Source organism: Marmota flaviventris, chromosome 7 (genome assembly GCF_047511675.1).
Source record: "Marmota flaviventris isolate mMarFla1 chromosome 7, mMarFla1.hap1, whole genome shotgun sequence".
In the NCBI taxonomy this organism is placed as follows: domain Eukaryota; kingdom Metazoa; phylum Chordata; class Mammalia; order Rodentia; family Sciuridae; genus Marmota; species Marmota flaviventris.
In genome coordinates this window covers 123,830,124-123,855,996 of record NC_092504.1, presented here as the reverse complement: position 1 = coordinate 123,855,996, position 25,873 = coordinate 123,830,124, and the positions used below count along the sequence as shown (strand labels likewise).

Here is a 25,873-nt window from a genome sequence, read left to right as displayed (position 1 = left end):
TTCTCTCACCCATGGACTAGGGTTTGTAGTCCAAGCAAAAGGCTGTAACAGGCAGGTTCATGGAATCAGAGTGCTAATCTCTGGAAAGTTCTTTTGAATTTATCAAAGATAAATCTTCCAGATTATGGAGGAGACTCAGAAAGTGGAGGGGCATAGAGAAGGTTGCATGGCTGTGTCAAGTACTAACTCTAAGTAATGCAGCGGAGTTTAGGAGTGTGGGTGGGGAGGAGACCCTGCCACCAAGTGCTCTCTCAAATACAGCAGAAAGGATTTGGGTCAAGGTGAATTCATTGGTGGCAGGCACTCCTTCACATCCTCTCTCTCTCTCTTCTGCCTGTCATCTGCGGTTTCCTCTGTCCTGCTTTGCCTTGCCTGTTTGGGGAGTTCTAGCCCTTTCTCCCCTCTTCCTAACCTAGGTTTCACTCTTTTTTCACTTTGCTTTCCTCCCTATTCTCCTAACCATTCCCCTTCCTGCCTTGACCGTGTGATTTTATTTGGGTTTTTAAAATGAAACCGGGTGCTACATAAAACAAAGGCAAAGTAATAACAAGGAAAGACTATCCAACGCCTAAGGAATGTGCTGAGTTTTATGACTCAGGCTGCCCTGGCAAAGAACTGGGACTGACATGGAGAGGTGGGTGGCATAGAGCACAGACCATACATGGCAGCCCTGGTCTCCCCAGATAGGATGGTCAAGGCATCCTGTGACTCACTTCTCGAAAACCAGAGACTCTTGTTCCGTGTGTGACAAGACTTCCTGGAGGCTGGAGCCAAAAGGTCATCAACTTTTCCCTGTGGGGCCAGATCCCTCTGACGGAGCAGGGGCCACTCTAGGGGAAGAGCCAGGCAAAAGGCCATCTCTGGGAAAGAAGCAGGCTTGATGGACTTGGGCAAGGGCTTCTGTGCATTTGGGAGATGAATAATGTGTAAGCTGCAAAGTGACATGAAAATTAGCATGTATTGTATTGGAGACAATGGCTTGGGAGTTCCTGGTGGCAAGAATTGTTGAAGTGCCTGGAGGAGGGGAGTGGAGGAGTGCTCCCTAGCTCTGGGGGACCCAGGGGTGTTTGCTGTATGCAGCAATGCATGAAGCAGAGAAAGAACGCCTCAGAGGCTGGTGGGGCTTCTGGGGTGCCATTCCCAATGCAATAGGAGGCGCACCCAAGAGCTCAGGCACACATCCTCACATTCTGAGAATTCTTTTCAAATAAGCATAGGAATGGGGTGAGGTGTACATTTTTTTCTGTTACTAAGAGACAGACAAGAGCACTAAGGAGAACGTCTCTCCTAGCAGGGGTGGTGGGAGGGGTCTGAATTGCTCTGGTGACAAGGATCTGTCTGTTCTCCCTTCATTACACAGGACGGGTGGCACTAAGGGGACTGATAGTCCTCCTTCTGGTGTCCGCCACCTCCGAGAAGGCTGTCACTTTTGGAAGGAGAATGAACCTTGACTGGCATAAATGAGATCTCCTCGTGTGGCAGCCTCATGGAACGGGGACTTATTTTTCCTTTCCTTCTTTTTTTTTTTTCTTTTCCTTTCCATGAAATACCCACCGGAAAGCTATGGTGGCTATTCTATAATTGCAGGAAAAGCTCTGCTTAACTTTTTCATTAAAGTCTATGTACCTGGAAAAACACAGTCTTTTAGGGCCCATGACTTCATAAATATTTATAGCGTGGACAGGCGTCACTCTGGTTCTGAGGGAGAATGGGCTCATTCAGGTTTATTTATGATGTGACACTTGGGTGAGTGACATCCGTCATCTGGGTCAGCCCTACACTCTGTTCCACTGAAGCATGTTTATGGAGTGATTAGGCCGGCAAATATTTGCTATATTTAGGCTCTCTCCTCTCCTAACCCCCTCTTAAGTCCCCAAACCAGCAAAAAGCCAAGTTTATGGTCTAGGGGAGATTTGAACCCTAATGACAAAGCACAGGGGCTTGAGCACATGCTGTGGAAGCACATGACAATCAGAAGGCAATTAGAGTGGGAATGCGGACTTCTTAGAGCACTCTTATGTGAAGATGGTTGTGTTGCCTGTGCTTAGCAGGTGAGGGCGTGAGGGATTTTGACAGGTGACGAGCTCAGATGGATGCTTATGGAACTTTTTCCTTTCAGGGAGCTTTCTCTGCACAGTATCTCCCAAGTCTTTTTGTCTGTCACTGAGCACCCCAGGGCAGGACAAGAGCAGTGGACTGTCTTGGTCGGGGCTCTGTGACCTCATTAGGGTCAAGGTCTCTAGTATCCTGAGGCTTTCTCCTCTCAGCCACACCTGGCCCTGAGCCGGGGGAAGCAGCTGTCCTTCATCTGCTGTGGAGGAGGGAGGGACTCCTCTGGTTTCCTGGTTTCACAGCTGCACATACCCTGGCCTGGGCATCGCAACCTTCTCCAGACCCACTTCAGGACGCAGTATTTGCCTCTGATCGGCTGGTCCACCTATTGTTTATCCCAGGAAGGGCTAGGTCTTGGCACAGGGGCATGAAGCGTGGCCAGCATTTTATTTTTAGAGATAGGAAAATGTCTGCTTTTTGGCAAGTGCTCTTTTTCTGGCACACACCAGGGATGGTGTAAAAAAGCTCAAGTGAGAGATTCCCGGCCTTAAATTCATGGCATATGACATAGGCAACAGCACCACGGGTTTCTCAACAGAAGCCTTTGTGGAGCCTGGAATATTTCATCAGATGGCCTTCTGGGCAGAGCAGTGGCCCTCCTGCTACACCCTGGTGGCAAAAGTCCTCAAACCCCGTATCTTGGCAGCTTGTGAGTCTCTTTCAAGTGCATCAACTGGTCTGAAATATTGTTCTTACCTCCTCTCACCTCTTCATCTATCAATCCATAATTCCAGTTCAACTTGGAAGGGAGAGCAGAAGACAGTCTTCTCCACTCCATGTTCATCACTCCTCCTGATATCATCATCATCATGACTCAGTTGAAGGCAGCCAGGTTCCACGGCAAGAATCAGTGATTAGACTCAGGAATTGCATTTCCAAGTCATATTGGAATTAATATTTTTCCTAACATCGTTCCCTTTAAAAGCATGCTTTGTAGGTCCTGTAATTCTGGCTAATGAAAACCTATCTCATCAGCATTTTGTTAACTGTAATGACATGTTATGCAAAGGTAAAATAAAAAGCAGTAGAAGTAGAAAACTTAAGTTGTGTTTTCCAACATTCCTCTCTCCCCAACCTTTGAGAAAAATTACTTTCCTATTATAAAAAATAAGACACAAATGAACACCTTCTCCTTTACTGCTTATAGCCCAAGATTACCTTTTGGGTTCATTTTTCTTCTTGCTGGAGTACATCCTGTGGTAGGTTTTCTTTTGTTCTTTCTCCCTTCTCCACCAGAGAGTATGTAATAAATGTTCCTGAAGGCTTGTGTGAGAATTTATTTTGATCTCTTTCTGAGTGTTAGTTGGCCTTGTTATAGAACCCCAAGTTTGAAATATGAGCATTTCTAAGCTGTTGTTTCGTTGTTTTCTTGAAACTGCTGGGGTAGAGGAGCAGTCTCCTGTTATTCTGAATCTCACCACTTTGTAGGGAATCTCTCTGAATCTTATTGTACTTTGCAGGATATCTTTTTCATCTTGGTGTTCTGGGTTTTATTTTGACATAGCTATGTGTGAATTTATTTTTCAACTTTATTTCCCTTGGAGAACTGACAGGCTCTTTCAATCTGAGGGCTCAGGTCTTTTATTGGTTCAGATGTAGGGTGGAAAGAAGAAACTAGAAGGATTAAAATTGACGTATATAACAAAGGGCTGAGGAAGAGATAGGAGGACTGTGTGCTTGAGTGTAGGGAGGAATTTTAGGGCGTTATAGAGAAAGGGAGAAGAGTTAAGGCTTCAAGGGATTCTTGCTTAGTTTGGTAAGAAATAAAGTATCTAACGAAGATTTTTAAGATCTCTGGAAGTACATTTAAAATGTATTCCCCTCTTTGGTGTTTCATGGAAGAATAAGACTTCAGTTGCTTTTAAATATATTATTTATTTTTTGTGAAATTATTATTTTTCTGTGATTTATGCCAAGACTGAACCCTAAGACTGCCTTGGGTTAACATGAGTTATACAAATAATGTATTATTAATGATTAATCGACTGTCTTTCTCTCTCTTTTCTCTTACCTCCCCTCGCCTTATCCAGGCTGTGATGAAGAAATGGAATCAGATGCATTAAAGTCCCACAATTTCTGGAACTCTCTCTCTCTCTTACTCATTTGTCACCTACCTACTAAATATTCTCTTAGATGGCTGAGAGTTATAAGAAGCATCGACAAATAATTTGTTCACTCACTCAGTAATCGAATTCGTTACCAGATGAGTTGTCCTAAATCAATGATAGATTTGAGCAGAAAAGACCTACAGTGGCCAAGCTTAGGGCAGGCCAGGACTCAGCTTGGGCTCTGGCACCTGAAGGTCCTGCTCCCCTCTCCAGAAGTTTAGTATTGGAGGCTGGGGCTCTATAATATTAAACACTAGGTTTCCCCTTTGAGGGTGGTGAGTGGCCTCCAGGGGCAGGATTTGAGAAAGGCTCAAACACAAACAAGTCAACCAGCAGTAGTGTCTCTGAGCAAACAAAGGCAGAAGATGCAAACAAAATCCAGTCTGGCTTCTTTTCACTTTGAAGTGTAAATATTGAATTGTTTTTTTATCACCTTTTTGAAAAGTACTAAAATTAGGTGTCAAACTTTTCCAAGTGTAAGGAATATGGGAATAATCATTGAGGGTCCGTATTCTCCTAGGAGATTGTGTTGTTTCTTCTGTTCATAATACACACATTAAAGGGTTTGATGGGATGAGACAGTAACCATATGCAGCCTGTGTAATCTGAATTACTCACTCCCCTAACAGGTAATTAGGCACCTAGTGGCTGCAGCCCAAACACCCTTGACCAATACTATGCTCCTATGTGTCAGATGCTGCTGTTTACACTAGCACTTGAGGCATGGGTAGCCCCTGCCTGGGTAAGTAGGACACAGTGTATACTGCTTGTACTGTTTGAAGTTTAATGTGGCCCCCTTCAGATGACTCCATGCTTAGTGACTGAACTTGAGTGGGCTGATGGTCTTGGGGAGGGCCAAGATGGGAATGAAATGGTAAGGGCTGAGAAGACTGTCAGAGAATTTGTTCTCTAGATTCTCTAGGTTCACCCCTTGGAGAGGTGATGGGTAACAGAGAAAGGAGATTTAGAAAGACTCAACACAGAACTCTACATCAATAGCATCTCTAGGTAAATAAAGGCAGAGCTACAAACAAAATCAAGTTCAGGGTCCATTGACGATGGAGGGCAGCCAGGCAAAAAGGGTCCAGTTGGATTTTCAGGGGGTCAGGCCATCACTTCAGGTTGCCCCAGCATTTCTTCTTTTCATTCTTCAGGAATGCAAAATTTGCTCTGCTTCGTACAAAACTGGTGCTCTGTCCATCTTGAGAGGGAAATGTTTTCCAAATTACAATTATCTCTAAATGTGACAGTGTGCAGTGTTTGAAGCTGCATTAAAAATAAAAAAAGAATCTTGCTTTTACATTGTGATTTTGGGAGACTATAATTCTCGCTTGGGGTTAATCAATAATTAATCATAGCTGCTCACATATCAGATTTCCCATACTCCCCTTCACCCTGTCTCCATCCTTTATGTTAAACAATTCACAATTTGTGTGCTGGACTAATGTGCCCAAGGAAAGAATCTGTTTTTAAAGAGAGGGATTCTGAAATAATATCCACCCCCTTGCTTTGAAAATTAAAATTTTTTGCAAAACAGCATTTGTCAAAGCAGGCCCACCTCTAGAGAGCATGTGACAAATATCTAGCAGATGTCACTCCTGCAAAGCACTCCCCTCAAAACCCTTGAATTTTCACTTCTTCTGGATCTGCCTTGTTCACGGAAGAGCCCGCCACGGTGACATCCACGCTCTGCTTCTCAAAGTGTGGTCTGTGAGGCTTCGCCAGATGGTCTCCTGCAGAATAAATGCTTTCAATATGATAATGTTTACATTTGTGTTTCTGGCATGAATTAATAATTTTCTCATGATATTTAATGAAAAACAGACTCTTTAGAGCTTTCTCATTTCTAGCTCACATAACCAACTTCTATTCCTATTAGATAAGGTTCTCTTTTTCCTGTTGGTGAGGTGGCAGCAAGTGGGGAACGGTGACTGGGCCCATAAGCTGAAGTGGTGAGCAGCCTAGAAAGATTTGAGATCCACTGTCACGAAGGCTGGGTTTGCAGGGCCTCAGAAAGAGACAGGGTGACATGGTACCTGGACTCCCACACGAGCAACCTCTTTTAGGCTTTTAGATTTCCCTCCTAACTCTAATACTCAGGGACTGGTGGCTTCAATCTGGGCTCTCTGACCATCATGTTTTTGGAGGAGCATCATATTCCCTTCTAAATCTTTGTTTTTTTTCTAGACTGGAATCCTTCTGGCCACAGCCAAAGGATAAGGGGGCAGGGTGACTTGCCTTATTTTGTATTTTATTTAGAGACAGGGTCTCACTGAGTTGCTTAGCACCTCGTCATTGCTGAGGCTGGCTTTGAACTCGTGATCCTCCTGCCTCAGCCTTCCCAGCTGCTGGGATTGCAGGAGTGCACCACCACGTCCCACTCTTGCCTGTACTCTTGTGTTCAGGAGGAGTGGTACTACATTTTACCCACACACCCCTGTTTCCCAAGATGTCTTTGGCTAACAGAAACCGTAAGTAAGAATGGTATTAGAATGAACTGCCCAAACTGCAGAGAGACTGATGGAAACCTGGTGTGGAATGTGGCTGGAGATTCTAACGCCAGCCATTTACTTTTCTCCTATTGGAGGAATGTGAAGTAGGAAATGGGAGAAAGTTAGAAGAGAAAGAAAGATTTGGTGTCTTTTGGCAAGAGCTAAGTAAGCATGAATTTATTCACTACCTACCTTCATACAAGGGTAGATTTTTCTCCTCACCAGCTTCTTACTGCTGGCCATTCTCTCTCTCTCTCTTTTTCTTTTTTTGGTTCCAGGGATTGAACTCAGGGTGCTTAACCCCTGAGCCACATCCCCACCTTGTTTTCTATTTTATTTAGAGACAGGGTCTTGCTAAGTTACTGAGGCTGGCTTTGAACTTACCATCTTCCTGCCTCAGCCTCCTGAGCTATTAGGATTACAGGTGTGTGCCACTGCACCGGGCTCAGACCATTCTTCAACCTGGTGGCATTTGGTTTTCATTCCCAACCTGTCATTGAAGCGACGTCCTCAGAGGTCACCAAGGCCTTTCTCATTGGCAAAGGCTGTGAGATTCGACCTCACCCTACTCAGGCTTGGGTGCCATTTCACAATACAGCCTCTCTCTCCCTGGCTTCTGACGGTGTGTGCTGGCCCGTGACTCCTCTGATTGCTTCCTCTCTTTCTCCAGCATTGCTGCTCCTCCTTCCCCTTTAAAGTCGGCATCTCCCACGGTTCTGCCTTTGGTTCCTTGGTTGTTGTCTTTACAGCTGCTGCCACGGTGCCACCACCTCTCCACTGTCTTCAGATGTCCTCTTCACATCTTAAAGTCTGATCATGACCTTTCTTCTAAGCTCTGGGATGAATTTTTTTTTTCCAGTATTCCCTGCACAAGACTATCCTGTTCAGGCAGGAAACTATTGACACTCCTGGGGAGGATGCTCAAGACCTTCCTTAGGATGTCAGAGGGGAAAAGACAGGATAGCCATAAATATTTGGCAGACAGAATAGTCAGGACTCTGTTGGTGAGGTGGCACCTAGTGGTTCACTGTCTAACGAGAGGGAGGAAGAAGAAGAAAGGAACAGAAGGACAAAGATGACCCCAAGTTTCATATCTGGGGGTAACTTAGAGGACAGATGTGCCCTTTTTGGAGCAAAGGAATATGTGGTAAGGGGTTGATCTGAAGGAGACAGTGATGATCTCAGTTTAGGACATGATAGACATCCCAGTTTCTCCAGTTTTTCTTTTTTCCTTTTTGTTTTGCCTTTTTCAATCTTCCTTTCTTACTGCTGCCAGAACGATCTTCTTAAAACAGATCCAGTAACGTCATTCTCCTCAACACTTCTCGTTCGCTCTCACCGCCTAGAGGAGATTCAGGAGAAACAGGAGAGTTCAGTGTCTCTGACAAGGGACTCGAAGCCTGACGCTCGCGGGTTTCATTGGCATCTTCCAGCACAACGGAATCCACTGAGCAATTTCTCACCTTCTTGCCTTTGTGCAAGCTGTTCCCTCAATCTGGAATGCCCTCTCCGCTTTCCCTCCTTACAAAACCCGACTTATGCTTTAGACCGTGTTTTGCAAGTTAGAACTACTAGCCATCTATACAATAATTCCACAGCAATTCATGTGTTTGTCCAGGTATTACAGTGCATCTACTCAAACATGCATGTCTTCAGTTGACTGGTAGTTTCTCAAAGCCAGGAACTACATTTTACCTAGTTCCATTTCTTAGCAGCTGCTGGCACATGACTTGACACATATTTGTTGCTCGTGAATAATCAATGAAAAGGAGAGGGAGACATTGGTACAGGTTAGAGCAGGTGAGGTGTCTGGGGAGAGAGAAGTGGTTGGTGAGTGGGTTTGGACTTGTTTTAGACTATGTCTGTCTGGGATGGAAACTTTGGGTTGTGAAGAACCAGGTATGAGAATACTAATGAGGGAGGCAATGGATTATGGGTAAGTCATGTCTAAGTGCAGAATCCTCCAATCCACAGGCAGACAAGCCAAATTGTAAAGTCCTTCATCAGCAGGAAATTATTATTCTGCTCATTTAAAAAGATACATGGCCTCTTCGTGTAGCCAAGACTCCAGCGTATTTAGCTATTGCGGCTGCTCCGTCTGTTGTCCGATGCCATAAAGAGATGGGCCCATGACTGATAGCGCGGTGATGCCCCATGGTCATGCCCATTTATTTAGTTGCAGGAAAGATGGGCAAGGGGGTGCTCTGATTAATGAGATTTCTTTGACCCTTAATTATTCTTTTCATATGTTAGGCTCTTTCATCAGCCTGTTTTTATTTTCGGCAGCACAAGGGAAAAATGAAAAATGTTGTCTTTTAATATGAATCCTAGAATGATAAAGCCGGTGGCCTTCCTTCTGGATGCACATACACATACACATTTATTATGTTTATGTCTATGTATCTATGTGTATGTGTTCGTGTGTAGTTCTTTTTTTTTTTGTTTGTTTTTGTTTATTTTGTATCAGTTTTTGGTACCAGGGATTGAACCCAAGGACACTTAACCACTGAGCCACATCTCCGATTATTTTTTTATTTTGAGACAGGGTCTCACTAAGTTGCTAAGAGCCTGGCTAAGTTGCTGAGGCTTGCTTTGAACTTGCAATTCTCCTACCTCAGCCTCTGGAGCCGCTAGGACCATAGGTGTGTGCCAACAAGCCTGGCTCATGTGTGTGTTCTATGTATCTATGGGACCATCCATCAGTCCACACTATTCCAATCTTTTATTAGTAAAAGGACTACTAGTTTTTGTTTTTTGTATCAGGATTGAACTCAGGGACACTCAGCCACTGAGTCACATCCCCAGCTGTATTTTGTATTCTATCTAGAGACAGAGAGCAACTCACTGAGTTGCTTAGCACCTCACTTTTGCTGACGCTGGCTTTGAACTTGGGATCCTCCTGCCTCAGCCTCTGGAGCAGCTGGGATTATAGGCATGTGCCACAATGCCCAGCAGGACTACTAGTTTTGTGTGTTAAAAATGGAAAGAATTACCAGGTTTGGAAATGCACACCTGTAATCCCAGCACCTCGGGAAGCTAAGTCAGGAAGATGACTAGTTCAAAGCCAGTCTCAGCAACTTAGACTTGTTGTTATTGTTATTCTGTCTCAGAATAACAACAACAACAACAAAGGCTGGGGATGTGGCTCAGTGGTTAAGCATCCTTGGTTTCAATCTGTGGTTTTAAAAAAAGAAAGGAACAATAGAGATATCCAGAATATTTAAATTTTTGATTAGCTGTTGCGTGAGGGCAGACACTCCCTGTCCAGCCCAGGGAATTTTTGAGGGAATTCTGTGCACACAGAAAATGCCAGGCAAATGTAACCATTTTATTTTTAGCTCCCAACCCCTTTGTTGGACTCACATTCATAGTAAGTTGGGACCTACAAGAGCCACCTGGGTGCCTATACTTGGGCTTGAGGCTGGTCCCAGTGCTCTGGGATAGCTTCTCCCCGTTGGCTCTGTTTGGGCCCTCCTGGGTCAAGGAAGCTGCAGGAGCCAGCCCATGTCCCTGTCAAGTGCTTTCCTATTGGAGAAATCAACGCAGACCCAGGGCTGGGGGTAGAGCTCGGTTGTAGAGCCCTCATCCAGCATGCACAAGGCTCTGGGGTCCATCCCACCATCAAAAAACCAGCCCAAACCAGATCCCAAACAAACAAAAATCAAAACAAAAAAACCCCAAGGAAGAGAAGGCTGTAGAGACCCTGCCCTACGGATTCCAGGGCCATCACCTGCTTCCCAGGGGCCAGCTCTGTCATTCCCTAGCATCACATCCCTGCACTGATTCTGCCAACTTCACCAGTCCCTCTCAGAAGTAGGAGGACAAGAAAGGAGCTTTGAGCTAATTCAAGGGATTCAGTGGGTAGCCCACATGGGCCTAGAGGGAAAAGTAATGGGAACCTTCATGACAAATACAACCATTGTATTGGACACTGGTGGTCCCCACCTTGCTAACTGACCTTGCAACCATCTGTGGTCAGGTGTAACTGCAATGCCTCACCTTTACCCAGTAGCCAGCTCTCCCACGTGGTTTCTTGGCCGCCTCTAGGACCTCCTCAACCATGGGTCAAGCAAAGCTAGAAGTGCAAGAGCACGGACGCCCTCTGGGGTTACTCAGACCCCTTCCTTTTCCCACCCTTGGGCTGCTGATTCTGAGATACCTCTACACGGTCCTCATGGGGACCCTCAGAGGGACTGCATCCAGTTGCCCGTAGCAATGACTAGCTCACTGATGCACCCTGGGACTGTCTTTCCTCTTCGCTGTTTCACTCTTTTTAATATCCCACTTTTTTTGTTCTCAAAATTGCTTCCGAAAATAAATGCTTGCACGTAATCTCTATTCTCAGGGCTCTGTGCTGTTTTTTTTTGCAGGGGTCGAGGGTTGGGGATCAGGAAACAGATAGATGGTTAAAGATAAATGAATGATGACAGATGGTAGAGATAGATAAATAGGTAGGTAGATTCACCTAGTGAGGCTAGATTCAATAGAGATAAATAGGTACACAGACAAAGATAAACAGATAATTTTCCATTCATTTGAAGTGCCTGGGAACTAACTTTCCTAATGTTCTCCGAGTTCTTGGGGTGAGTCTTTCTTTTTAAGCAAGTGGCAGAATAAGACTATTTCACATATTATTTCATGATGTCAAAATGAAAAATGATCTCATCAGACCTGCTAAATCATTTACTCTTCTACAGAAGGGTAGACTTAAAGGTGGCAGGCAGAGAACTCGGTGGTCACAATCGTACCAGTCACGTGGAGGAGGCTGGAAGAAGTGGGGTGGTGGGAAATGGAGGGAGCAGAGTTAGAGAGATGAAGTTGGTAGGGCAAGGCATCTCTATTCCCATCTGGCTGGCTCCTAACTCATTAAATTAGATGAAGTACCCACAGGTTGGTAAAATATGTTTAAGCCGCCCTCAAGATGACTCAGGCAATCCAACCATGGTGACTTAGCTTTAATAAGAAGAAAATTTTAGACCTCCCAAACTCTGAAGTGGGCAGGAAAATATTTTTAGTCTTTTTTTTTTTTTTCTTTTTTCCCTCCTCTGAGCCGGTGGTGGCTTAAAAATGTTGACGTACCATTTTTGTTCTAATTGTCTTATAAGAATTTTTGCCTTGCAATGACTTCTACTTCAAAAGTGAACTTTTTTTCTTATTTATTAAGTCATAGAAATGTGGTTTATTATAGGTTGCCGTTAGGGTGGGGAACGGTCTTAGAGATCATCTAGTTCACCCTCTCTTTTTATGAGGTGCTTAAAGATATGTCGTCACCAGAGCTGAGTTTGTGGCTCAGTGGTAGAGTGCTTGCCTAGCACATGTGAGACACTGGGTTCGATTCTCAGTACCACATAAAGAGAAATAAATAAAATAAAGGTATTGTGTCTGTCTACAACTAAAACTACTAAAAAACCCCTCATTTGTGTCTGAGCCATGCTTTACCTCAATGGTATGTCCTTTATTGTTGGAAAACATTATATATAATCAGGTATTCTCAGTAAACAGGGTGGACAACCATGGGAATTAATTCTGAAGTAGGGGGAATTAATTTTGAAGTGTGAATAAAAGTAGATGCTCTGCTTCAAGTCTACAATTGTATTGAAAACCCTTATTGATGCTTACCTTAACCATTTTGAAAAGGAATCTTTTCAAAAAAGGGGACAGAGCAATTGTTTTCTTTCTCTTTTATAGCAACTACCAGTGTGAGCAGATTTTTGTATGGTCTTGTTTTGCAGATCCAACTCTAAGGAAAGAATTATGAATGAGAGATCTACTACCTCATAAAAAAGAAGAGGTCTTGATGAATAACCTGAGATCACCCAGACCTGGGAAAAGGGGAAGGTTGGGGTCCTTCAGTCCCCAGGAGTTAACACATTTCACTTACTTGAGGAATTGGAATTATTCACCAAATAAATCACATTTTGTGTGGGACTCTCGTATTGTGAGGGATGATATAAGAAAAGATGTTGATGGGGTAGCCTGCGTGTTTGATTGACCGCTCCTTAGGATGTGGCCTGAGCCTACTCAAGGGACCCTCTGTATCTGGTGATTTTGCTCATTGGTTCTAAGCTGTGGTTGGAAGAACTTCAGTTTTACATGCTCTGCCTCCTGGAGGCATGAATGAAATCCCTTCAGGGGCTGACCCCTTCCTTCCCTCCTCCTCCTCTTACACGCACAGCTTCTCTGGGTTCTCCTTCTCACCATGGCCTGAAAAGCACTGGGAGGGCCTGGTTTCTGTGTTTCAGCAACTAATGAGGTACACGTCCTCCCCTTCACACCGTCCACATTGCCCACCAGGCTCCCCATGGCCATTGGCAGAGTTTTAACGTGAGGCTTCTGACCTGGGCAGGGAGACAAAAATGCTCACCAGATCTTGATATTTCTCTTCTCCTTATTCCCCCGTGACCAAAGATATGGCTGTTAAACAATGAGATATGTTTTGTTGGTGGTCACCAAATGAATGATCAGCCACAGACACAGTATAAACATGTCCCGAGTCTTGCTTGACCTTGATTATACTTATGAAGCCTGACAATACAAAGGGTATCTAAGATCTGGAATTAGAATTCAAAGGCCAGGTGACTGGCCTAAAGATGCCCGATCCATAACTAAAGAAACACGAGGTCCCTTCTCTCACTAGTGGCTCTGTTTTCTGATTGTTCCTCAGGGTCACTGGAAGCCCATATCAGGGGAAATGGTATCCAAACTGATGATTATTTTCTTCATATTGCAGAGGGAGCATGTGATGTAGCTATGAGTGTAAGAAAAGAAGTGTTTGTTAAAAATGAGAAGCCACTCATGCTTGTATTCATTACCAAAATCAAAGGAGTCTGGCTCATATTAATATTTCTCATAAGTGCCGGCCACCCCAAAACAAAATTAGTGCTTGAACCCGATAAAAAGAAAACGTTTCAACCCTCTAAAAAATAGTTATTGAATGAGAAAAAGAAGGAGAAAATAGGGTCTGATTAGTGACTGGTCATTTGCAAAGTGGTTTCTCCTACATTATCTCATTTTTAAAAAAGTAAATTTGATCACTTTAAATGTTAGAGTGAAGTGGTTCACAATCTCTTGAAATAAGTAAAGGACATTATATTTATAAGCATGCAAGTTGTGAACCAGGCCAAACATTCTCATCTGCTGCTTTATATATTTTTATCAATCATCACAGACTCATGGGGAAGATCTCGAATGGATACAGCTTTAAAATGGATTTTAAGAGATTTTTTTTTTAACTTATCAGTGTGCTTTTCATGTCTTTCTCTCCTCCCCCAACACTTCTGAAATTTCTTTTTGGTCTCAGTTTCTCTGGTACCTTCCCTTGAATGGTGAACTATGATTATTTGCATTTTGGGTAGATTATTATTTAGCTTGCAAAACAGCATTTCCCTTCATTAAAATCTCTTACTTGCTCAGCTTAAATAAACGGAATTATTCATCTGTCTCCCCCCGCCCTCCTTTGGCTACGGGTCAATAAAATAATGTTAAGCAGGAGAGGGTATGGTTGCTGAACGCTTTTAAATGTCACTAAATAATTTCAGGAAGGAGCTGGCTGCCACTGTCCTGAATGATGGATATGCTCCCAACCTTAAAAGACATTAATGACTTACACAGTAACAGTTTGCATTATAACCACAGCTGTTCAAAACTTGCATTTTGTAATAGCTATAAACAGGAGTGGGCATTTCCAAAATGTGATAACACACTGAAAAGTGAAAAAACAGAACAAAAGAAGACAAACAAAACCCTGAGACTTCACCAGGAGCCAAGGGTGGCAACCAAGAAAGCAAAAGAAACCAGAGTATAGCCAACCTTTTTTTTTTTTTAATTAGAGTATATTATACTTTCAAACTGGATACACTAGAAATTGGCAATGCAACATAAGATGCAAAGGAATATACCAGTTACTGTCAAAATGACCCTGTACAGCCTTGTAATGCAAAAAGCTTTATACAATACAAATTTTCAGTAATGTACACAAACCTTGACAGTATGATCATCCAAACATAATATGAGGAGTTAAAAAAAAAAGGATAGAAGAAAGTGCTGAGAACCTAACTGCAATGCTATATGGAAAAATAAGCTTGCTTTCATGGAAGAATGCATAGAGAAAACAGAATTGAAGTTAGTTGGCAGGTGAATTTCTCAAAGATGTTAGTGTTTTACGCGGAAAGGATATCTACGGAATACATCCTTCCCTGAGTATCAAACTGCAAACCAAATTCAGGGGTACATATTATCTAGGTGGAGTCTGAAAAATGCTGTAGATTTTTTCTTTATTAATAACAATAATAATATAAAAAGTCAAACAAACTCCAAACACACCTTTTCTCACTCAGAAAACTTTTTTTTTATATAATTTACCAGAAAGATTGATGACTCTTTCCAAAGTGCTAAAAAAGTCGCCCAATTATATTAAGCATTACTAAGTCATTCAAATACAAGTTCAGTGGCAAGCAGTGAAATGCATGGCATTTGAGCAGTAAATGTCCCCTTCCGTCACTCCTCTCCATCTTGAAAGTTTCCACCCTAGAACCTCTTATTGCACAAGCAGCAAGCTGTACAACCCAGAGTGCTAATCGTCAGGGCCACCCTCTCAGGTTTTGAACCTGCCGGTGCTTAAGTGTGAGTCACTGTTTCTGGCAGCCCCTGTGACATCACCGTGGCCCTCTTTGCTGTCATCACTGAACTTGTAGTTTTGAAAACACATTATTAGCCAAGTGGCACACTCTCCATTATATGGGGATAAAGACACGACTTTAAAAAAACAGCCCCCCCCCCCCAGCCCAGTATTCTTGGAGTATATTGTCCATAACTGTCTATAGTGTCTTTTACTGAGACATTGAGATGGCGAGTTGAACGTTTCAAACAAGGCCAAGGGCAAAAGGTCTCTGCTGGAGAATGACTGAGGGTTTGGGAGCTTCCTGCCCTAGCTGGTCGGGCCTCCCTGCCCCCGTGGACATCTCCGTAGTGTAAACAGGTTTGCCAGGGCACAGAGCAGGCTCCCCATCCAGGGCTGGGTGACTGGTGAAGGGAAGGGTAGTGCACCTGATAGGGCTGGGGGCAGGAGGGTTGGTGCAGAGGGGCGAGGGGGAGACCGTGGTGTGGACAGACGTATAGTCTTCTGGCTTCCTGGAGAACTGCACTAACTTCCAAGGGGCTTTTTAGAGAAGCAACTGACTAGAGGAAGAAAATCAGGGATGCATTTATTTTGCCCTGGTGAAACAGATGAAAAAAAGAAGAATCCCAACTTTAGGATAACACACATTGGGAAAACAGCAACACAGTAAGAAAGCGTTCCTCCTGTACACCAGCTCTTCCATAGATAAATAATACATAAACTTTTATATTCCAAATTTCCCATTACTATACAAAGCACGTTTCTTCCTGCTCTTTTAGCCTATTTTATACTGGAAATTCTGTTGTCTTAAAAACCCAAGCAATGAATATATTCAGCCAAAGATTTTTTTCCATTCTTTTTTTTTTTCTTTTTAAGCCATCCATTATTTTTTAAGATGAGCCAAGGGCTGTGAAACCGATCCACACCTGCTTCCTGCTGCAATAAAGTGCTGCACATAAATTGCCATTTTAATGACCACAAAATAAGAGCTTTAAATAAGTATAAAGTTAGTCTCCTAGCAGGTTACATCTACCAGGCGTTAACAAAATGGAATACAGAGTTATAATCACACGGAGGACATGGCTACAGCCAGAGGATCTGCAGACACAATGGAAACTTCTCAGGGGCATAACTAAACTCAAGGACTCAACAGCACCTTTTTGTTGTGTCATTATGTGTCAAAGAGGTTGTGGCTAAATTTTCAAACATACAGTCTACTCATTCCGTAAAAAAGGTACATTTTCTTCCTTTTATCTTTTTTTTTCCCCCATGAGAAACAAAAACTAGTGCAAGGCCAAAAGCACTGTGCAAAACTGCCGCTTCATTTTTTTTTTCTTTTTCTTTTTTTTTTTTTTTTTTAGTCTGAGCATTTATACCCAGAATTTATCCAAACCCCTTTTAATCTCCTTGGCTGGATTTATCAACCATAAAGTTTTCCACTCATACAATTTTTTTTTTTTCTGCAAACAAATGGTAACCACTGAATTAATACATCATATATATATATATTTAATCTGCCCTTAAAAAAAGGATGCGCTGTGTGCGCGCTCCATGCACACTGCTTCCGCACGGGCGAGCACAACGACACTTAAGTTTTGTGATGCCAGCTGCAGTGCTGCAAGATATTTCTTGCAGACCAGTCGCTTGATGTCTCGCATCTTCATAACCAGAGAAGATCTGAGCTCGAGGTGTCCAGCACTCTGTGGGAAATGTCCAGCAGCACTGCAGATGCCTGCCATCCCTTCATCCACTGAGCACCAGGCCCTACCACTCTGTAGCTGGAAAATAGAGAGGGAAAGGTGATGAAGGAACTCAGGGAGAAACTGTAGTGGATGAACAGCCCGGGAGGGAGAAGGACGTTCATCCCCGTTCAAGAAGCCAGTACAGAGAATGTGCAACAGAGAAGTCATGGCACGCGACACACGGCTTGCTTTTTGGAATCCACAAACGCCCACACAGCCCATTCACCCAACAGAAAACCAAATGCACCGGTATAGAAGCTTACAAGTGCTGATTGCTATTAAGGACACTCTCTTGAGGGTTTAACGAGACAAAATTCCGTTCGGAGAGAAGTACGGAAGGGCTGGAGTGGGGGCAGGTGGCTGGGGAGGCATGCCTCTGAAGGTAGAAGTATGCAGGGGTCACCTCTCTGAAGGTTGGGGAAAGCAGCTTGTAGGTAATGCGATAGGTATACACACACAGCCAATTCTCTATTCCTTACTAAAGATATACAGTACACGTGGTTCAGACCCCTGGGGTCTGTAGGTTTTGCAGCAACATACACCTGCTGGGGTTGTGTTTAAGTTTTGTGGGTTTTTGTTTGTTTGTTTTGTTTCCTGTCTCTGTCTGTTTTTGGTACAGAGCGCGGCTGCCCTCAGACAGTCTCTGCTCTTTCTCTTAGTCCGAGATAGGCGAGGAAGGAGTGTTTGGGGGAGGGGATGCTGGGAGGCGCAGTCTGAGGTCGGGGAGGGTGGAATGTGAGATCCAAGTGGTTCTTGGGGTACAACATGGTCAAGGGAATGAGATGGGCAAAGTCCGAGTTCCGGTACTTGTCAAAGCGCAGAGGGGAGCCGTTGAAGGCCAGAGCCTTGAGTGCCAGGTTGGGCTCTGAGCTGCTGCCGTGGGCGGCCGTCAGGGCCACGGTCTGCAGAGCCTGGGAGGCCGACATGACCGACAGGGGAGACAGGAGGTTCCGGGGGCTCCCCACGACCAGGAGCGGGGCCCCGGGGCTGGCCGGTTCCTTGGGCGCTGGACTCAGGCCCTTCTTGTCCTCCTCGGGGCAGTCCCCGCTCTGGTGCTTCTTGACGTGGCGGCTGAAGACGAAAGGGTGTGTGGTCTTGAAGAGGCACTCTTCGCAGCTGAAGGTCTGGCGAGGGGCGTGCTTCAGCTTCTTGTGCAGGTTGAGATTGTCCTTGCGCTTGCAGCTGTAGCTGCACTGGTCACAGTGGAAGGGCCGCTCCCCTGTGTGGACGCGCACGTGCTCGATGAGCTTGTTGGCGGTCTTGGACAGGTAGCCGCACTGGTCACACTTGTAGTGGTTGCCCAGGCGATGCTCCCGGGTGTGCGTCTCCAGCTCCAGCTGGTTGGCCTTCACCGTCTGGCAGATCCGGCACTTGTACTCCATCTTGTAGTGGGTCTTGAGGTGGCACTCCATGGCAGCGGGGCGGTTGGTGGAATAAATGCAGAATGGGCACCTGCCGGGGGGGAAGCAATGCAAGGGAGGGTCAGCCGGAAGGGGCCGGTGGCAGCCAGGCTTCTCCCCTCCTCATCAGCCTGCCCTCACCCCAGCCCAGCCCAGCCCTGCCGCCTCTCAGGGGTGGAGATGGCCCTTTTTGGCTTTCACTGGTGACAGAGCAGTCCCCGCTAGCGGGGAGCTCCGCCGAGGTCCGCTCAGCCCGTTCTGGGTCTCCTGGCTGCAAGGGCCAAGGCCAGCCCTCACGAGGGGACCAGAGAAACTGCGAGGAATACACAAGCTGGCGCTCCCTCCAGCCCCCCACCCGGCCCCTGGGAGCCCTCCCCACTCCCGACCAGACATGGCAGAGGTCTAAACCTCCTGACCGTCCCCCTAGATGGGAGCAACACAAAGAATCGACTTTTCATGCACCACACCAAGCACACGCAGAAAGGCTAAGAGGTTTTAAAGAACAGCTTTAGGGGAGAGCTACTTCCAGCAAAAAGAAAGTCACAGGGGTCAGAGTCGTGCTTATTAAAGGGTTGTTAGGATGAGAAGGCCTGTGTGTGTCCCTGTGTGTGTGTGTGTGTGTGTGCATACATATGAAAACATAGAACGTATCTCCTGTAGCTCATCAGAAAGGAAGCAGAGGACTGTGCAGGGCTGCGGGGAGACGGAGACCTCCCAGCAGCCGTCCATTCAGGGGGGTCTGGAGGAAGGAGGGGGGCTGCTCTGGAACTTGAAGACCTCTCAGTACGTTATTATGCCAGATCATCGATTCTCAGAGGGCAGGAGCAGTTCTTACGTCTCTTCTGCATTCTCTATGGTGCTAGGGAGAGCACTCAGCACGGGGAAAGCCCGTGGGACATGCTGAGCCCTTATATGAGTGGTCTCTACAAGTGTCTGGGGTGGAGTCGGAGGGGTGGGCTTGAGTCCCAGCTCCATCACCTTATGGGCTCTAACTGGAGACCCTGGACAAAGCCTGGGCCTCTCTGTGGCTCTGTTCTCCATCCTTCGCAGCACGGACAGGCCGCCGCCAACCCTCCCGGCTGTCCAGAGGGGCTGCGAGGAGTGGTGGGGGTGTGTTTACAAAAATTGTGGGGCCTCTCTTCTGGACACTGCTGGGTTTTGAGTCGGTGGCTGAAATGATAACTGAAACGTGTTTGCTCTCTTTCCAAAAAGAATGCAGATGCCCAAATGGCTGCCTCAACTCTTGCATGGCTCCTGCAGGGCAGGGCCTGGGAGTGGACTGTCCTCAGAGGGTTTGGAGAGGTGTTCAGCAGAGCCCAACACAACCAGGTGCACCGTGCACTGCCTCCTCAGCGCCAAGCTCGCCGTTAGCCTTGAACCTCAGCTCACAGAAGAGTGCACACGAGAGAAATATAAAGCCCATTCCCAGGTCAGGTGCACACACAACCCCTACGCCAAGCTGGGCCTTACCTAGAGGAGTCTGAAACTCACCACTGTCCTGAGCTACGGCAAAAGAAAAATAATAGTATAATCTTATTTGATCTGCATTATGAACAGGATATAGAGTACAAGCAGTTCCATCACAGAAAAGCAATTTAGACGTCGGCGGTCTGTTTCATGTTAAGGACATTTCTGTGACCCACAGCTCAATCTTTCTCTTGCTGCTCAGGCAAAGTGCTAAGGGTTTTCCGTGCTCCCAATGTTTATCTTAAAGACACTCTCTCAGGCAAATTAATTCCCTGATATGGCGAAGGAAACAAAACAAAACAAAACAAAGACTCACTGTATAGCCAGAAGGCATTATCAATTTTTTCAAAGTATTCTTCTACTTGGTCATCCTAGAACATAAACTATCACACAGGGGACGGTTAGCACCGCACAGGAAGTGTCTGGCCCAGCAAATGCATCAGGTTCATTGTGCATTCTCCCCCACGGGTTCAGAGGCTCGGGACTGCTTAGGCCCCTGAGGAAAGGCGACTGGCAAAGCCACAACTGGCGAGGCCACAAAGTAATGGGCATCACTGGGCTACCGGGAAGGCAATGTCACTAGTCCATCCACAGAAAGCTGGGTTCGTCTTTCTTTTTATACTAATTATTTATAAAGGGACAGTGGGAACAAACCAAATCAAGTCCCCAAATAAGGTCTTGCTAGGCATTTTCCAGCTACTGGTTGAGTGAATTATAACCACCCTTCCCCCTTCCCCACCCCCTCCCTCTCCCTCCCACCCGAGTGCCCCCAAGAGTGAACCAAAGTGGAGCCGACAGTAGGTGCTGTCTGCTGCCTCTTCCATTTGGGCAGGTTTTGGAGGAGGGTGCCCCCGACCAGGCAGGAGCTCAGGGGAGTCAACCCTGTACTGCCCTTGGTGCTAGACTACCAAGGCCTTTCTGGGGATCTCCATTCCTTACCCACACAGGGAGGCACGCCACCTCTCTGGTTAGTTGAGTCTCCATGATGAAATTTTTTTTCAAATGGAAGTTTTATTTTTCCCCATATTAAGTAAAACATATATTTCTATTCTTTTCACTACATGATCGTTTCAGCTAATATTTAATAATTCTTCCTTGACAACTGTCTTTCTGTGCCCAACTACGTAGTGCTTCCCTCTTCTCAGTGTACCATAAGGGCCTTGTGGACGGGGACTCTGATCTCAGACTCACTGGGAAGATTAAATTCTGGGAGTGTTAGCACATACACTTCCTGAGGGTGGAAATTATATTTTATTCCTCGTGTGCCCTTTAGCACCTATTGTCAAGCCAGACACACAGTATGTTTGGTAATAACTGACTGGTCTCACTTGAGACTGGAGGGCTTCTTGCAAATATTGGATAAAGATGATGCTCTTTGTCTAGATCTTTCGGGGAAGGCACTGGTAGGTTCCTAGGAAGGCGTGAAGCACATGATCTTTGTATGAAAAATGTTATCTCCTGCCTGGTCAAACTGCCAAGGTTCCAATTGTGGGTGGGGTGGAATGGTCATAAGGCTTATTTAAAAGATATATGGCAAGCCGTTTGAAAATCAGAGTTGGTGCACTGTAGTGACAGTGTAATGATTGACACCCAGGGACACTAACCCCTGAATCCATTAAAATCAAGTGTGCACGAGACTCAGACAGTGCAGGATGGGTCTACCCTTGCAGCTGGGCTTGTCCAGCACATCTTCTTCCTTGCCCTGAATCTGGGGATATTTGTGAAATGGATTCTCCTGCTGGCATCTGCTGACCCCCCTGGGGGAAAGGTCTAATTCAATCCAGCTAAAGGCAGCAGAGGTTTCTAACTTCCCTCAAACCAAGCTCTCCCACTCCATGACCCCCAAAACCTTCAGGGAAGGGGAAGGGCAAGGGAAAGGGTGTTTGGTAACAACGCAGTAAAAGGTTCTGTACTTGCTTTCCTTACTTGAGCCCACCGGTGGGGACAGTGTGGCATTTCTTATGCTCCAGCAGCTGTTCGGGGGTCTTCATGAACTTGTGGCACACGTCACACTCAAACATCCGGGTGATGAGGTGTATCTGCAAATGGCGCTCAAACATGTTCTTCGTCTTGCAGACAAAGTTGCAAAAAACGCATTCGAACCCTGAAAGGACCGAAGCTGGGTGTAGAGGCGCATGTAGGAGGCAGGAGTGGGGCTGAGGTTCCCCCCATCACCCACCCCGTGCCTCCCCACAGATGCACCTCCCAGGTACCGTTCCCTGAATCTTTATACAAAACACACAGCCTCAGAGTCAACGTCAGCCTCTCCGTCTTCCCACCTTGCATTTGGAAACAAACCGAGCCAAAATAAAATGCGATTTTCTGCATCCTGGGCCTGCTCTCTGCACACTGTACTGCATCCTGGGCCTAATAATTCTTTCCTCTCCAGGGCTCATTCTCAAGACTGGGTCATCCTGGACTGGACAGGGCTTAGCAGGCCACGTTCACCTCCTCCCTCACCTTTCTCTGGCTTTTCCTCACTGTTCAGCGAGGGTTGGCTCCCAGGCACGACAGAGATGACCAGCAGATTGTTCCCGCCCTTGTTCTTCTGGGAGCCATCTGAGTCGTCTTTGCTGTTGGCTGAGTCACTCAGAGCTGAGAGGGAGGATGAAGAGGGACTATTTGATTCGCTGGGGGTCTTCCTGTCTTCCCCTGAAATATGAAAACAACCCAGATCTGTTAACCTGGGAGACGAAAACCCTTGGAATGACAGCGGCTGAGGGTGGAGGAGTCGGGTCTCATGGATGCACCACGGCTCTGCTGAGGCTTCCAGCTCCCACCAGTGCACTCACTGGGGTTCCAGTTCCTAGTGCTTCTGTGGCGGTGGCATGCAAGGTTCTCAGAGCCAAGAGCAGGCATTCATGCATTTGAGAAATATTCATTGAGTCTTACAATAATTAGAATCTAATGATAACAATGGCTAAGATGTACTGAACATGGTACTAAGTTCCAGAAACTGTTACACCTTAAATGCATTATCTCATTCTATCCTCTCAAAAATCCTAGGAAGCTGGGTGCGGTAATGCATGCCTGCAACCCCAGCACCTCAGGAGGCTGAGGCAGGAGGATTGCGAGTTCAAAGCCAGCCTCAGTAACTTAGCAAGGCCCTAAGCAACTCAGCGAGACCCTTTATCTAAATATAAAAAAGGGCTGGGGATGCAGCTTAGTAGTTAAGTGTTCCTGAGTTCAATCCACCCCCCCACCCGTACTCCCCCTCAAAAACAAACAAACAAACAAACAAACAAACAAACCAAGGCCTGGGAGGATATCTCAGTGGCAGAGCATGCATTTAGCATGCATGAGGCCCTGGGTTCAAACAAACAAAAGAACAAAAATTCTATCAGCACAACTATTGCCATTTTGCCGATGAGGGGATGGAGGCACAGGGGTAAACCTGGCCTAGGTCATGTGGCCACTAAGTGGTGGAGGAGTTTGAGTTGGTCTGCCTCCAGTGTCCATGCTCCTCAGTGCCCTGGGCTCCTCCTCAAAGCCAGGCATAAACAAGTCAAATAGGCCATTAAAATCTGTGTCGGGAGACTGCAGTTGCTACTCATTTTGGAATATCAGGAACTGGACCTAACATTGCTATGAAACAACTAAGAAAAAAGAAAGTGCAGACAAAATACATCAAACAATAGTTTTTACAACACTGGACATGAGGTGATGAAGCATAATGGCCCCTGAGAGACCACGACAGGATGGGTGAGGACTGGGACTGCTCAGCCTCCTGCCCTGAGCTTTGTCCCAGGCTGCAGTGCATCAGGGAGGAGAAGACAGGTCCCAGATGCAGGAGGCAGAGCTGAGTGACTGGAGAGATCCTCATGAATAGCCATTGCCAGACAGGGCATCAGAGTTCACAGAGGAGGAACCTGAGACCTGCAGAGGGTGCCCTTTGAATCTTTAGCACAGCATGGGTCGAAGCTGTGTGCAAGGAAGCTGCCCAAGACCAGAAAAACGCCACTTGAGCTTAGTGCCTGGTATTTGCACCCACACAGGGCTGGAAACAGCTGTCTGCATCAGCCAGATCAGAAAAACACATAATTCACAGGGCATTAGGCAGAAAACTGAGCAAGGTCTCTTAGTAGTGGGTAATAATTAGCCCTGGAGAGATCAATGCCTTATGATCCAGGCCTGCTAACAAATCATAAAAGTAAGACTCAAGAGGATCAAAGTTTCCAAGTAATTATCTGTGTCCTACAACAAAGGTCAATAATACTTATAGGAGTACAGAAAATATTGAATACCAATATGTAAAACCATGATGTCTGGTATCTAAACAAAGATTATCAGGCATGTGAAGAAACACAACCCAAAATGGGGAGAAGAATCAACCAACTAAAACTAACCTAGAACTGGCGCCATTAGAATTTATAGACCAGAACATTATAAATATATCTCATATATTAAAATGTTAAGCAGAGACACGGATGATATGAACAAGATCCAAGTCAAATTCTACAGATGGAAACTCCAAGGTCAGAAGTAGAACCATATATTGATGAGATTATAGCAGATTAAGACATGGCAGAAGAAAAGGTTAGTGAACCTGAAGGCTAACAGCCATAGAAACTCTCTGAAATGAAACAGAAAAAGAATTGCCCAAAATGAAATGAGCACCAGTAAATGATGAGACTTCAGGCACCTTAGTGTAAGTCCTGAGGGGCTACTTGAGTAGGGTATAAAAAAATATCTGAAATGAATAAAATTTTTCCAAATTTGAGGAAAATCACAAACTCCTAGATCCAAGAAGATCAATTAACCTCAAGCCTAAGATACATGAAGAAATCCATACCAAAGAACATTATCATTAAATTGTGAATCCAAGTGGTTAAGAAAAAAGTCCTAAGAGTAGACAGAGGGGGAAAAGGAAAAAAAAAACAAACAAACAAACACAAAACCCAAACATGTTATATTCAGAAGAACAAAGCTGAATGAAAATATGTTTCAAAAGTGATGGCAAAAACACCAAAAAAGGTTGACATTAAAAAAGATGAAAGAGTTCGTCGCCAGCAGACTCATATTATGAGAAACGTTAAAAGGGGCCCTTGAGGCAGAAGGAAAATGAGACCAAATGCAAAAATGGGTTACATAACAGAATGAAGACTCCTGGAAACGATAAGTACACAGGTAAATTTATGTTTCCTTCTTAGTATTGAAATATTTTCAGAGATAATAAAAGTAATTTTGTTGAAACAAAAATAACAGCAGTGCATCGTCAGGTTTAAAACACATGTATATAAATATTTGACAATAATAAAGGCTGGGCAGGGAGAAATGGAAGTACACTATTTTAAGTTTCTTATACTATGTAGGAAGTGGTATAATCACTTGAAGTTACACTGTAGTAAATTAACAATGTACTTTATAAGCCCCACGTAACTGGAGAGTTATCCACTGTTTCTGATTCAGGAAAGTTGTTAAGATGTCAGTGCTCCCCAAACTGATGAACAGATTGGATACAACTCCAGAATTTAAATTAGGGTAGAAAACACCGGAAAACTGTTCTTTGGTTCCCTTCAAATTAGTTAGTTAAGCAACTTATTGATTATAAACCCTGAGAACTTCCTTTATTAGGACATTAGAAATAAATAATATACTACATATAGGCATGAAAGTCTAGAAATAATGCTGTTACGACGAGCAGGATTTAATATTGTTAGCATAATGCTTGTTTTTTTATTATTTGAACTTCAAAATTTTCTAGCATGACCATATATTACTTGTTCAGTTGAAGAAAGTTTTTAAAAAGAAAGAAGAGCTGAGGGCATTGTTCCGTGGTAGAGTGTGTGCTCAGCATGCCCAAGGTTATGGGATTCATCCCCAGCAAAAAAATAAAACAAACAAAAATAACAAAACAAAAGTCCAGAGAGAAAGAGAGAGAGGGGTAAAAAGGAAAAAAAAAAATCACTTAGAATGTTTTCAAATCCTACTTCTG

General features: G+C 44.9%; 1 protein-coding gene across 9 annotated transcripts in view; it reads right to left on the bottom strand.

Moving 5' to 3' along the window:
- Positions 1-14,968: 14,968 nt before the first annotated feature.
- The window catches only part of Znf827 (zinc finger protein 827), a 163,261-nt gene continuing 152,356 nt past the window's right edge, over positions 14,969-25,873 (bottom strand). Inside the window, exons 12-15 of one of the 9 annotated variants that reach the window (XM_071614643.1) lie at positions 22,399-22,590; positions 21,865-22,057; positions 19,942-19,969; positions 18,436-18,523 (exon numbers count right to left, since the gene is read on the bottom strand). In XM_071614643.1, the coding sequence (XP_071470744.1) occupies positions 19,942-19,969; positions 21,865-22,057; positions 22,399-22,590 (413 nt within the window). In that variant the 3' untranslated portion in view covers positions 18,436-18,523. The other 8 variants (XM_071614644.1, XM_071614645.1, XM_071614646.1 and 5 more) reach the window with 8 other exon arrangements.